Genomic DNA, 15467 nt, shown 5'->3' with positions numbered 1-15467 from the left:
CTCATCAAAGTGTACTTAGTTAGCGTTAAAATTGTTACAAACGACGCTGCATTCTAAAGATCAGGTGTCTGACGAAGTGGTTCTTCATATTATGTTTGGCAACAATCTGAAGCATTAATGGTTCTCTACATCAGAATGCATTTCTTGGAGATAAATTCAAGAACACAACATACAGTCGCGGTATTCCAAATGTGCTGTATACTTAGAGGAACTGAGCATATAATTCTCTGATGAGCATTTTGAGAGAATTTCTCCCCACCAATGTTCAGGGAAGAATGCTAAGATCAACTCTGGTGCCACGTTCTTTCCGTTTGGAAAATATCAGACGCATTAAATAACTGCTATTCAGAATTGTTGGGAAGGTGTTACTTTCATAGCTGCCTTCTAAGTGAAATCTGAATGTTATGTGAAATCGCCTGTTAATGTCACTGAACAGAAAATGTTTAAACAATAACCACCAGTCAAGTTATTATTGGTCAATCAAATATCTGATGAAGTACATTAAAATTGAAATTAATAAAACGAAGAATGGAAATATTACAGCTATTTGTTAGAGACTTAAAAAAATACAACGATTAAAAATTGGAGTAACTTTTCTTAACTGTGACTCTTCACAATGGCTCCAAGCGTTTGGTCCATAATATGCAAACACATCTAATTTCAAATATTATGAAGACTACGTCTCCTAAATATGTATTCATAGAATTTACTGGATAGTTGGCAGGGAAACGAAATATGTTCTTTACACCTATGGCATCTATGCATGGAATGCATTCATTCTTATATTCATTAATATATTTTAAACAACAAAGCACACAATGACCTTGTGTTATTGTGAAACTGTCGTATTTCATTGTGCAGAATGTGCTCCCGTGTATAACACGCACTCAGGTCTTTGGCCTAAACTTTCAGGGAAATGGAATTAGTACTACCCATGTGTACTACGCAGCCTTATTTTTCCCTCACAAATTTGGGGAAAAAAGTGTGCATCATGCACAGCAAAATACAGCATGTGTTAGACAGTTACTTTAAATCCCTACAAAATGTTCTTTACAGAATTCAAACTTTAATTATTTTGAAAGGATTCAGGAATAGTCATTTGAAAATAACCACTGATAAAAGTCAAAATATATAACAAACTGACAAATTAAAATACATAAGAATTAAAACTGTTAACAAATCATTAAAGCGTTGAAAATGATACCCCAGAAAAAGGGCAATTTTCTTCCATTATCAATAGTATTTTACCAGTAATCATCGAGCCATTGAGTCAGCTAATCTGTCAACAGACATCCATTTATTGAGCACCTACTATGTTCCAAGGACTGTACTGAGCCTCCAGACTATATCTGAGGACAAAATAGACAGACTTTGCCACCACTGGATTGTACAGTCAGGTAAGAAAAACACTAAGCAAACAACTACTTGTGTGAGTAATACAGCAAGGTGTTCATTAGATAATCCTGTCTCATTTAAAGACACAAGAAAACGGGCTTAAAGTGGTACCTAAATTATTTAAAATAGAAATAATCTGGATGTCACTAGGAGGCATATTAAACAAATGTATAAGCTTCTTTAAACCTGGGGTAGTGCTGATTTTGTATGAGAAGCTGTGTTCATATGTCCACCCAAAAGGAGAACAAACAATGGAAGAATATTCCAAGTTTTTTCCACTGCTTAGTTTCAACAATCTGTGGCCTTGCATCAAGTTAGCCAATATACCCCGTTAAGCTGCACTGGAGCCTCAGCTCCTCGGTGGTGAGGCATGACTTTCCCGGCTGGCTGGGCTCGTTGTTTCATACATAGGTAGCATCAGGACCCGTGAACTGAGTGTTATGTATCCAATTCCATATACTCAAATACATCCTATGGCAACCCTGCTCAACCAGTACCTTACTTTCTTTTAAATACATCGACTGTCACATTCCTGAAAACGCAGGTAACTTCTGCCTTGTAGAGAGTTATTATTCCAGATAAAAATGCACCTGACAAGCACCATTCAATGCTCCCCATTCTCTGGCTCCTCCAACTGTTGCCTCCAACAAATTGACCAATACTTGACTGGCACCTACCAACTCTGTGCACGGGTTAGGGTTTGGGTGCAGCACAGGTTGGGGACAGAGCAACTGGAAAAGCGAATGGCGGAGGGTACACATTACCTGCAGGAGAAGGGTAAGAGGGCAGAAATGACGGGCAGTGCCCCATCACGGCTTCTCTATGGCTTCCCCAGGCTGGCTTGGCTGTCTGATCATGGAAAAGGAGACTAGAAGGATGAGAGGGAGAGCGTTTCTCCTGGCAGCCATTCTCAGGATCCCAGTGACAACACTGTGGCAGAGAAGTGAGGCATTGTGTAACCCCTTTACCTTCCTATTCTGCGGAGTCGTAAGGGATCACCTTCTTTAGAAAGAGTAACACCTTTGAAAGATACAGCAGCCGTGCGTCAGATCTAGTGAAATCATTTTTGGATTAATTCTGCAAGGATTTTGCCCTACACATTTGGAGTGTGTATGTGTGTGTGTGTGGGGGGGGAGTTTATTAAATACTCAAAGTCTGTGAACAACCTGTGGCCCATGTCCTATGACAAATGTCGCTGGGGTGGGAATGGTCATCTGGAATCATAGTCACAGACACCGGGACAGACAGTGACAGAGGCATGACCAATTCTAAGTGGAAGGCAGTGTGAGGCCACCGGAGCACACTGCCCTAGTCCTGTCATCCCTGTCCTGTCCAACTCAAGCAGAGACTCTGTCCTCCAGTCATAGGACAGGGAGGTATAGGTGAGAAGGCGGCAGGAGTGGCGTTTTGTTCATTTCTCTTCTGCACTCCCAGGGCCTGGAGTACAACGCATTTTTAACAGTCGTACTGAACAAAATTAACTAAAGTCAATGCCAGTTCTATCACTAAGTCACTGCGTGACTGTCTTCATCTAAAACAGGGATGAAAACAATACCTACCTCAAGTGGCTACTTCAAGAAGCAAATAAGAGAATAAACATGAGCCCACTTTGTGGATTTTAAAAGCGCTATGAATAAATGGTTCTACTGCTAAGGGTTCTCTCCATCTGGCTTCTTCTCAAACATCTTCACATCAGGTTGAGGGGGAAAGAACAAGGCAGATGTGTCTTGCTCCTTGACATTCTTCTATTTCACTATATGGCTTCCTTTTTTTTAATGATTTTTGTTGTTGCTGTTGCTGATTTTTACAATTTAGCATTTAACCTCTTTTGCTTCATCTTGTGAATTGGGATGTTTTGGGATATTTTCTCTTTGTTAGTAATTAAGTTCTTTTTTGAAAATATTTAAAATCAAGACAAGAAGACACTAACATAATTATTCCCTTCTACACCCTCCACTAGGTCGTCTTTAGAAACTTTTAAGTAGCTTATCTTTCCCTCGCCTTCACCTCTTAATCATTTTAGCATCAAACAATTACTAGAGTTTTCTTTTGTTTTGCCTTTGCTGTGTGTCTCTGCTATTTCAAAGATTCTCTGGCACAGTTAAATACATTTCTAGTCACTCTGTCATTAAATATTTAAGTTGAACTTAATATTGCTGGCTTATTATTCTCCACTGCTTCTCCTCTTTATATTTCAGAATATTCATTTTTATTTTTTAAATTTTCCTTTTGGTTAGAAGTCTTGCTGAAATACGTCCTTCCAACACGTACACAGATTGGATTTTCTCTGAGTCTCTGGATAGCAACAAGTATGTTTCTTTCATGTTGAAAAGCACTATTGTATTGGAGCTGAAATCATGGTGTTTGGAACTGGTTCGCCTGGGTTTCAGTCTTGGCGTACTCACGGATAAGCTGTAAGACTTTGGGAGAAGTAATTTAACTGTGACTCAGATTTTTCATCTGTAAAATGGGAACAATAAGAGTAGTAACTATCTCATAGAGTTGTGAGAGTTGTAGAGAGAGAAGACTGAGAATAGAGGTCCCATGGAAGCATTAGCATTACGTAATCTTGACTGGAACTTGATAAGCCCTTTCAATAAATTTCTAATTCTTTCGCAAATCAGACATTCTCTATTTTCTATTTCATTATTTTCTCTTGTCCTTCCTTTTCTTGTACATGTGTTTTCTGTTCTCCTCTTGAATTCCTTCTTACTAATATTAGTAGCGTCCATCTTTCTTTATCTTTTCCTATTTTTGTCTTTTGACCTATGAATGTGAGGCTCAACTGTGTCTCTCCTCTAATTAATCTGCTTAAAGGCTTCAAATGAAAAATAATATTTTCAGCTCTGTAATTGAATCAAGTTCAGGATGCTGATTGTTTTGTTTTTATTTTTTTCAATCGCCATCTACCCTGTCTTCTTCCTTAGATAGCTGTGTCTTCTTCCTTTCTCTGTGGATGCTGGATCTGCTTACGTGTGATGCTATTTCTTTGTTGCTTACTCATCACCCACCTATCAGCATCCTTGAAGCCATTGTGCCTGAGGACCAGCCAGGCTCCTGTTAAAACACCAGGAGTAAGCCTTTCTTCCCTTGGTCTTTCCAGTTGCCAACTCACGGCTTCTGGAGCTTCTTAAAATAAGGCAGGAGGGCCCCAGCCTGCCTCCTGAGGTCCCATGCAAGGAGCCTGGCACGACGGTCAGACACACCTGGTCCAGCAGGCCCTGCCTTTCCTTTCCAAGGTGAGGGGGTTCCCAGGGGGCATGCCGCTGTGATCCTCTCCAGAGCTCATGGCCCCTAGTCCCTTAGATACAGAGGGGGGAAGCATTGCCAGCTTTACCAGTGCAATGTAAAACATTTGTTTGGCATAACTGATGACGTAATCAGCAGTTTTAAGGTGAAAACCTGAGGAAATGAAAAGTAACAAAAAATAATCTCTGACACGACCTCACTCATTTAGGAATTACTCACAGGCCTGATGCAGCGCCTGAAGTCCAATGAAGGCCACTCTTCAGTGGGCTCCCACTGCCCTTAGGAAAACACTTCCATCCTCACAGTTGCTTCCTAAACCACTTAGTCTCTGTCCAGCTTTTCGACCCATTACTTTTTCTCTGCGTTCTCTACTCTGCAGCCCTATCAGATTCCCCTGAATGTGTCGAATATTCCACGTTCTTGTCTACCTGAGCCACTTCACATCTGCTGGTCGCTCTGGGAACTTTAGTCCCGGCACCTCCCATCAGGTCCCATCAATATGCCCCTGTCCTGCCCTCCCTCCAACACACGTCCTCATGTACAGACATACGTTCTGGGCCTGACCAACTTTTCCTCCTCGTTTTATATCTTAGTTACATATCACATTGTCAGAGAAAACTGACAACTAAGAAGAGAAAGACCCTTCATTTTATGCTCCCATAATACCCAGCATCTCATACTTCTCTTTCCTAACATTCATGCATATCTGAGATAAGTTTTTTGTTGTTGTTGTTGTTGTGTGTTTTTTTTTATTGAATCCTACAGAGATTATTTCATAGGGGTATGGTTCTATCTATTTAACTCCAAAACTATTATAGGCCACACTACTCGGCACAAGAGTACCAGATAGGCACTTAAATAATTGCTGGTGATGAGAGAGAGAGAGAGAGAGAGAGAGAGAGAGAGGAAGGGAGGGGGAGAGAGAATAAACAGAGACATAATTTTGCTCTCAAGGAAAATGAAAACAAGTCTATTCAAATGCATTTCAAAGTTTTCGTCTTCATTATAATGCAGCATGTTGTTAATCACGTAGAATCTCAGCTCTGCTATGTTAGCTGTGGGCCAGTCACATCACTTTTATTAAGTTTCATTCCCTTCATTGGGAAAGTGGGGAAAATAATAGCAGTGCCCTCCAAATTCCTGGTGAGCTTTCAATGTGAAAACAGAAGCACTTACCTTAGTGCCGGGCACCCAGCAAACCCCCCAAAATCTCAACTCCTACGATTACTCCTTTACCTGAGGATCAAAAAGAAAGTAAGGACGTCCATTCTTCAACTGAAGTGCGAAATACTCCTCCTGGGTACCAGGTGACGCCGCAAAGACGATCAAACCTTCAGGTACCCTTGTGCGGAAGCTGGCCTTAACACCTGGTGAGACAAGTACAATCAGCAAATCGTTGCTGAGTTTTGTTGATTCTGATAAACGCACATTTACTTTCATTATTATTTATGATGCAGCGAGTACAGTCAGGGAGTCATACACAGCATTGTTCGGGGACCTCAGCCATTTGGTTTTAAACAGAACCCATTATGAATACCAACCTGTACTTGGAAACTCGAGACTGCAGACCCACTAATCAATATATAATGAAGTTGAAATGTATGCAAAACTCATTGAAATAAAAAGACATGGTGTCAACCCAAAATTGGATACTCAGAGTGAAATAGTATCAGAGTCATAAAAATAAATGATTTTTTTGTTTGTTTTTTTTTTGGACATTTTTAAAGAGGGGCCTTGTTTAAAATAGTTATGAAGTTTAGAGAATCAGTCCCGTAACAGAAGGTAAGATCTGGAAAGACCTGCTATGAAGTGGCGCATAGAGCTAGTTTTCCGACACCTCATTTCGTAACCAAAATGTCTCCTGTCATCACTGTCCTAGACACACGATGCTCTTCTCTCGTAGACATTTCTCCAGGATCTAGAAACAGAGGCCGTTTGCAATGGTCACACAGATGTCTTCCCACTATCAGCAGATGGCCCCACCTCCACGCTAGCTGGTAACCCCCTTGTTCAACACACAGTAGGGAGCTCTGTGTGGAACGCTTTTCACTCAATGCTCGAAAACTCACAAAGAATTGTAAGAGACGTGATCTTTGCTCTCAAAGAGTTCCCCAGTTTAGTTGGAAAGATCAAATGTGTGTATTGTAACAGACAAATCATATGATGACCATCAGGAGCTCAAAGCATACATGAGGATCAAATAACATTTCAAGAGCACAATATGGAATAAGTAATGAACACTGCTTTGAGGAGTGAACCAGCTGGCCAGAATCATGAAAGTCTGAAGGAGAGAAAGCCCCTTCCAGGCTGGGCTAGTAACAAAAGTCCTCCTAGGTGGGGGGATTTAACCTGGATCACTAGTTTGCAACTTCCTCAGGAATCACGGGATTCACCTTTCCACCCCCAGTCCACTTTTCACACCCTGCTAGGAACCATGTGACATAGCTACAGCCTCAGGTGAGAGCTACTTAGTCCTGGGACAAAGCATGGTGTTTGACTCACATTCTACAGAAAATTCCAGTTGAATAAACAGAAAGATAGGACTCTTAGTTCTGGAAAAAAAAGAAAAAGAGATAAAAGATGCTTCATTAGACTACTATGTCAAATTGGTCAGAGATTTATAAACAACTGCTGAAAAACAACACAAATTAAATATGTTAATACACTAGTCAAGGTATATTTTGTATGGAAATTAACTGGGGTATGGAGAATGGAGTCTTGATGCATAAGCTCCTAAAATTAAATGACACTCTTCACATAAAATCGATGGATTCTATTACACAGCTATTTTCTTATCCTTGCTCTCATAAAGAAAGCAAAATCCCCTTGGTTTCATTATCAAATATTCCTTCTGCTTCATTCCCATCCAAGCCAATTGCTTGCAATGGATTTCTAGCTGCCTACATGGCACATCAAGGAATGTAAAATGTTTCAAATAGAAGCAACGGTAGCTATATAGCTTAATTTGAATTACACAAGTAAGTCCGAAATTGGTAAAGTTTTGTTTTTGTTTCTTTTTACTTGACTGCCATTAGGTGGTGCTAAAAATGTCTGTATTTATAAACTATTTATGGCTAACCATCCCTATAAATAGGTGAATAACAAAAACTTCAATGACTATACTTGACAAAAAAAACATCTGAAAACTAATCGGAAAATATTATAAATGACATGAAATTAATCCCCAAATGGCTAACTCTTTATTAGAGAGTGCCAGAGCTTTGTTATATATTTAAACATATGTCTTAATTTTTGTAAATTAAATTGTTTTTGAGCTGTTTATCACAAAAGAACTTGGGAAACAGTAGATCAGCATTTTAAAAAGTATAATACATTGGAAGTATAGATTAGGATAAAAAATAGGCGAATAGTAGAGGGGAAAAAAAACACAAAACTAAAGAGTTTTACTACGTAGGAAGTTTTGGGAAACTCTAGTGAATCCTAACCTTTGTCAAACAAACAAACAAAAATATCGCTTTCATCTTTTGAAATAATTCTCATTTCTTCCAAGGAACAATTACAAACTGTGGTCATTTGACTATCACTGTTATAAAGACTAATCATGCTTTACAATCTCCAAATGATAAAGCTACAAGGAAACGAAACCACCCGATATTTTTTGAAACACAGGTATTTTAGGGCTCTTACCTCCTTCACAGAAAGGGCCTCAGGTTCTTTGCCTGTAAATGAAGATATTACCTCAGATGATCTCTAAACCCTACCAGCACTGTGTGAATTTATAAGTTTATGAACTTCAATTTTCATCTAACAGCCTTTTCATTCTGACTTCATTGCAAAAGACTTCTCAAGTTGCTTAATTTCCTTTCCATTCCTTATGTGTAATCTTGCAACCATTTTAAGGCAAAACATTTCCAGTATTAAAAGGAGATTTGGCCTGGCATTTCTGGGAGATACCATCTACAATAGATGGGTTAAAACTGAAATCTTATTCTAGTTTTACTTTGTATTTCTAGGATGAATACTCAAGTTAACTTATTTTATAATAGTTCTCCATTTGGGTGTTTCCAAAATTGTTTGCCATGGTTTTTCTTTTTGTTATTTTTAAAGTTGATTTGTTTGTCTTTATTATTGATTTGCAAGTGCTCTTTCCATATTAGGGGTATTATTTCATTGTCACACATGTTACAACCATTTACTTTCTTTTTTTACAGATTATCTTTTAAGTGGTATTTTTAATATAAAAATGATGTTAATTTTTATGTTTTAAAAACTTTTTTTTTTTTTTTTGTATAATGGTATCTCCCTCCCTTTGCTTATATAATTAGGTATCCCAACTCAGAATTTGTTACTTACATTTTTCCTGTGCATTTCCTATATTTGTATATTTAACATAAATTCCATTTGGAATTTATTTTGACATATGAGGTAGGGTATATTTTAGCTTTTTTTTCCCCTAGATATTTAAACATTTACTAAATAATACATTCCAGGAGGCAAGAAGTTAGTGTTATTTAATTCTGCATTTCCAACACCCTGCACAATGGCTGGCACATAATAGATGTTTAAAAATATTTGCTGAATGAATGTTTAATGATTGCAATCTCCTCTTAGTTTATTAAAGTATATTGTCTTGAATGAGACTCTGTACTTTCTATTTTATTCCACTGATTTTTTTTCTGTAGCAGAATGCCTTATTATTATTTCATAAAATTTCTAATATCTGACAATTTATCCTTCCTCTCAGTATTCTTTTCTGTTTTTTAACTACCCCTCAATTCATTCACTTTTAACATTAAAATGGTTATAAATTTCTGTTTTTTCTTTTATTTAAATTGATCCTGCAAATATATTTTTAATTTTATATAAGATTTTATATATTTTATTGCCAGTGTGAATAAAATCATTTTAGATTTGTTATTGCTGAGTCATAAAAAAGTAGTCATTTATTTTTAACCATCTTATTGCAATATTTGTAATAGGTTTTGGTGTTCCTTTCTTTTTTTTTTTTTTTAACACATTTTTTTTTTTCTGGGAAAAAAAGACACAATAACTTTCTCTACTCTTTTCCAATAGTCATACCTCTTATTTCTGTCTTAACACATGAGCTATATCTTTCAGAATATTAAATAACAATGTGGATGACAAGCACTATTGATCATTCCTGAGTTAATAAGAATTCATAGAGGTTTTTGGTTTTTGGTTTTTACCATGAAGTTGAATGGTGAGTGTTCGTTTGCCCAGTTATTATCTATTGTTTTAGGTTACTATGCTTCTAGTTGATTTTTCACACACTTTTATTTCTTCTCTCAACAGGTTTCTTGAGTTACTGTTCTGTGGAAGGTAGGCAGAGCTAAACATGACTGTGCTGCATCTCAAATATTTAGGAAACATTAGGCTGAAAGAGGTAGAAAGAATTCCCCATGGAAGCACCACCAATGCAAACACTTCATTATCATAAGCAATCAACAAGTTAGATGTGATAAAATGCAACCAATGTCATCAAACACCAGCTTCGATGGCCTCCTCTTCTGAACAGCTTTAATCTTAATTACAAATACAGAACGATAGGCCTAAATCACATGAAGTTTTGGGTAAAAATAGATGTATTTACATAGCTGTATCTATATCTGTATCTTACCCATACAACAGTCCATCCATCCATTTCCAGATAATGCCCCCAAATTGCTCTTGCACATCAAAATATTTATATAATAATTAACAGAAAATCAGGATCTCAAAAGACGAGTATAAGAATGACAGCTATTCTTAATCAAAATGCTTCCACCATCTAATAATTATAAGTTGTCATTCTTCCTGTTCATGTATATAGTGTTGACTGTATTCTATGTATTCAATTCTAATCACCTTAGCAGCCATAATGTTTCAGCTACTACATAAATATGCTCCACTTTGAGCTCATTTTATAAAACTGTTGTGTATTGACATCACGATGGCCTAAAATATGAACTGAATGCTAGTTCATGACAACTGAATTGTGAATTGTTATCTACACATAATACTTAACTATTTTATAGAGCAAGAGAGAAAATTCAGCATGTATTCTGGCTTCCTGAAATAGATAAAGTTTTCCCTTGCTATCTTGTAAAATGGTTGGTATTTTAACAAGAGACTCTAGTAAATGAAGTTTAGGCTTAGGTTAAAGAAAATTGCCAGTTATGAGAATACCCTTTAACAAAGTGACTTTGTATCATTATTTGCTTTGTTTCAATAAAATTTTAAAAATAACTTTTACATATATATTTATAAAATGTATCAGTTCCACTTTCATGTTTTATACCTTAAAGAAAACCTAGGTACACGCCTATGTACATAGATATACATATGTAATTAATATACAGAGTTGCAAATTTATATACATACACTTATGTACATATATTTCATGGAATTAAATTTATATTGATTCAAATTGAATAAAAGGGATTTCAAAACTTTAAATATACTAAGTATACAAAGTGTTTTATTTTGTAAAACAAGTATTTTAGAAAAACAATCAAATTCCACTCACTTGCAGCATGCGTACAACTGCTGAGTGACCTTGACCTTGGAATGATTTTAGTTTCTTTCCTGTCAAGTCTAATGGCTGACAGTGTTCAATGACCCCAAGCAGCATTAAAGGAATCTGCTTTGGGGGTTAAGACATCTGCTTTGGGAGATCTGCACCAAAGCCTCTCCGGTAACAATCACAGTGGGTCCCAAACAATAGGACCAATAAGAAAACATATTTCGGACTTCTTTGGAGCCAATTAGGTTCACAGAGATAGAATAAAATAAAAACAATTTTTCTCGTTGAACTTTCAAATAATATATTGTTAGCTCAAGATGAACTTAACTTGTCCAGTTCTTAGTCTGATATTTTGAAAATAATGCTATAATCCCTTCATGGTTCTTATATGGAAGGATCCTGTCTTTAAGAGTAAGGGAACCCAAGATGAAGGGGCTGGCTATAACTCCATCGTTGTGACCAGAGAAAAACAAACAAACAAATGAAAAGCATTCCAAGGGCTTGCAGGCCTCCCATAGATCAAGACTTAATCACCAGCTAATTTTGAGTGTGCTGGAATAATCACATCACACTGCCTCTCATGTAAATAAGAGAGTGCCAAGAATGGGGAAGAAAGAATGAAGGTCCGTCAAAGCTAATGTAACCTAGTCATGAAATTCAGGGCCAGCCAGTCCATCCCGATTCTACCCCTTTATCTTGCTTGTCAGAAGTAGGGACAGGGGAAGCCTGTCAGCTGCCTACAAGCACACATGGTCTTTGGTAGTGTTCTACAGACACGGCAACCATGCTTTGCTAGGTATCAAGTGGTTTACTACAATGGTATTTGGGGGACTCTCCAGAGAGAAAGAATATTTTACTAAAAGGGAGCAGTCTTCTTCCAAGCCAAAGAGTATCTAAGCTATAAATCTGATCAACATTGATTATCTCCCAAATTTTGTTTCGAAAATACTAGGATTCCAATAAATGCATGTTGAATAAATAAAAGAGTAAAACCCCACAATCCTTTTATTAACCCATGTCGTTGCAGAATGGCTGTTCTTATCACAAAGCGAATCCTTGTATGTAATTGAGTACACGCTTGCTGCCACTCAATTCCATTTTATTTAGTTCTGACTATTATGGGAATTGAGAATACACGGGCACGATAACAACGCATACATTTAAATTTGGTTATTAATTCATTCCTAATACTTTATCACGACACTAACCTATTAGGTAAACGCACTGCAGTAAAAATAAGTCTAACTTGTTTTAAAAACCACTCAGAGAAATGTTTGCCTGTGCACAAACATATTTATGAACAAACTTTTTAATGTTTTAATCAGTTAATGTAATTGCATCTCCTCTCAATTAAACCACTTAAAATATATTAACCATGTTTGGAGATCATGTCGAGAAGGGAACAGATTAGAGCACAGAAAGGAACTGACGGCATCTACCATGTACTGAAGACAGAGCCCAGGGCAGGACGTAACCCTCTCGCTGGCTAAACAGCAGGCAGCTGCCCAGCCTTCACCCTCATCTCCAACTTTCAGCACTGCGAGAGTTAAAACAGTATTTAAAAAACAAAATGATTCCTAAGGTCCTCCATCATCTTGCTAAGACAGTTCTTTGCTGTAACGCCAAAGAAAAGGGAATCTGGTGTTTGGCTTAGTGGTTAAAAATAGATGCTCGAGCCAGACTGCCTGGGTTCAAATACCAGCTCTAAAACTTAATTTATGTGTGACCCTGGGCAAATTATTTAGCCTTTCTGTACCTAATTTCCTCATGGATAAGAAGGGACTATGAGAGATTCTTTTCTCTTTCACAACGTTCTTGGGAGGAAGAAATGAGTGAATATGTATAAAATACCCTGAACCAGCTGACCCTATATAAGTATTACCTATTATTATTATTATGAAAGTTCAGTGAATTTTGCTTGCTTTCAGAAGCCCTTGATGTTGTGTTAACAACAAAGGGTTATAGTGTAGCTGTATTTTACACATTACAAAACATAAAGCTTGTAACTAGATACACCTTGGATACCTGTACAACTTCCAGAACAGATGGGGTCTGTAACTCGAGTGATCTCAGGGCTTCTCTGTGAAAACAAAGCCTCAGCATCTGACCTCACCTACGCAACCTTCTCAGAGTCCAACTTCTCAGCAGCGCACAGTCCTTCCTTAAACAGAACCGCAGTTCTGTGTCAAATCGTAGTATGTTCTTATTTCAGAAATGCATATTAAATGTCTCCAACTGACAGCGCACATCACGGGGAAAACCAATGAGGAAAAGATGTGACAACGGACCCCCCAAGAGTTTAGAGATCATATTTGTTTTTTTTTGTTTTATCTTTAGTCAATGTGCTTCTTCCTGGCTTTCCCAAAATCCAGGCACAAAACCACTCCTGATTTCCCAATTCTGCTGTGATATCTCATACTAATTATGATACCACCCTTTAATAATGAAGGCACCAATGCATCCTTTCTACCAACCTTCAAGAACCTCAATGACAGGCCTCTGAATTATATCCACAGACAAAAAGCAAGGTTCTCTACACGTATTCAAGTCTTGGCTGTGTTCGATTCAGGACACAACAATAACAACAACAAAAAATGTCTCCTTTCTCAAGTTTTCTGGACCAGTGATTAGAAACACTGTTAAAGGTAGGAATAGCATAGGATATACGAGTCTGTCTAGCTTCATAGAAAAAAGGACTGGCCATGTTCTAGGAAAGCTGGTCATTTCATCACAATATAGAAATAACGACTAGAATATTGTGGGACACATATATTCTGTTCCATTTCATGTATCTCGATGGTCTTATATGAACTATTCCAAAACAGCTTACTTATAAGAAGATCTCCAAAACTCCACCACTAAATAGTCCAGGAATCACTAAGTAGTCAATTATTCACTTTGGTAATAGCCTGATTAAACAGTTCTCTAGCACACTAAAATCCGCAGCGGTGAAATAAAACACTAAAGGCAAATGATTTTACCCAACGGTGCCTTTTCTGTGTTTCTAGATCCTCCTTTTAAAAATAAGTCAAAAACTAATATATTTCAGTACAATTTAGTTGCTTAGTTTTGCATCAGCAGTCTAATATAACATTATAAATCTTTATATAAAGACGAGTTTTCCTCTAAATATGTTGCTTTAAATGTATACTACAACTGCATTTCACATGGGTCAATTTGGGTGAAAGACAGATTTGAATTAAGTGAAAAGTCTCCATACAGGATTAAAAAAAAAAAGTCACAGAAAATTTGGCAAGACGCCTCGTTAAAGAAAATGGAGTGTATATACCTCTTTCCTGCATTTACAGGGGTTCTTCTCATTACAAACAGACTATCTTTTCAAAGTCTGTTAGCCAACCCATTGGTCCTACAAATACAGCCATGACTGAAGCCACTAACTGTGCCATCTCTTGGTAGCAAGTAATCCTGACTTGCTTTTTTTTCTAGCCTGCAGTTTTCTTCATGACTGTTGAAATTCTTAGGTTGAAAAGAGCTTCACCTCTACACAGCGGTCATTTCCAAGGGCAGGTACCATACAAGATGGAATGACTGTGCCTCCAAGGCTTAGCCAAGAGCCCGGCACCTAGTATATTCACTTAATTATTTACTAAAAAAATAAAATCATAAACCTTTTCATAATATAGATTTAGAGTAAGACAAGCACAAGAAAGCTTATATACACATTTTTCAGTCTTTCGGATTGCTTGACCTGAAAATGCTAATTTTGTTATAGATATTATAAATGACTCTTGGCATTTGACTATAAGATTGAGAAATAAGTTGTCTGTAGTTTAGGGCAGCTAATAAAGCAAATTATGTTAAATGGGAAAAAAAGATGGGCTTCAGCATGACTCCATGAGAGGAAAAGAACAACAAGCGAGACATTTGCAGTTTTACCTCCCAAGACATTATTGAACATTTCACTATTTAACACGCAATGTATGACAGTTTTGTTGAAATATATGGATTAAAGTGGTAGTACCTTAAAAGCATTGAACATTTACTTAAGATGGTAATACAGAGAGAGCAGGGCATAGTATATAACTGTTATATAATTAGAAATGTATCCTTTGATTATTTGTCAAAGACAATAATGTATATAAGTTTCAAAACAAATGTATATAACACATTGGTCAAAGATGGTATAATAATGCTATGTTCAAGTTCCTGAACGACAGACTTGCTCAAACTAAAAGGTTCACTTAATAAGCAGTCTAATATATGAACTTCCCTTTAGTAATGATAAATGTATGAATAAGTGAACACTTATAGAAAAGTAGAGAATATGTTGTATGCCCTAAATTTTACAGCTAAGTGAAAAAAAAAAAATCACCTATGT

At 37.0% G+C, this 15467-nt stretch overlaps 1 protein-coding gene across 1 annotated transcript in view; it reads right to left on the bottom strand.

Annotated features, from left to right (window-relative positions):
- USH2A (usherin) overlaps positions 1-15467 on the bottom strand; it is a 580537-nt gene that overhangs the window by 356485 nt on the left and 208585 nt on the right. Inside the window, exon 22 of the mRNA XM_088799150.1 lies at positions 5881-6011. Within this exon, the coding sequence (XP_088655276.1) occupies positions 5881-6011 (131 nt within the window). The remainder of the gene's footprint in view (positions 1-5880; positions 6012-15467) is intronic.

Source organism: Rhinolophus sinicus, chromosome 6, assembly GCF_057876585.1.
Source record: "Rhinolophus sinicus isolate RSI-liver-muscle chromosome 6, RSI-T2T, whole genome shotgun sequence".
NCBI lineage: Eukaryota > Metazoa > Chordata > Mammalia > Chiroptera > Rhinolophidae > Rhinolophus > Rhinolophus sinicus.
The sequence above is the reverse complement of the archived record's forward strand: the minus strand, read 5'-3'. Positions and strand labels throughout refer to the sequence as shown.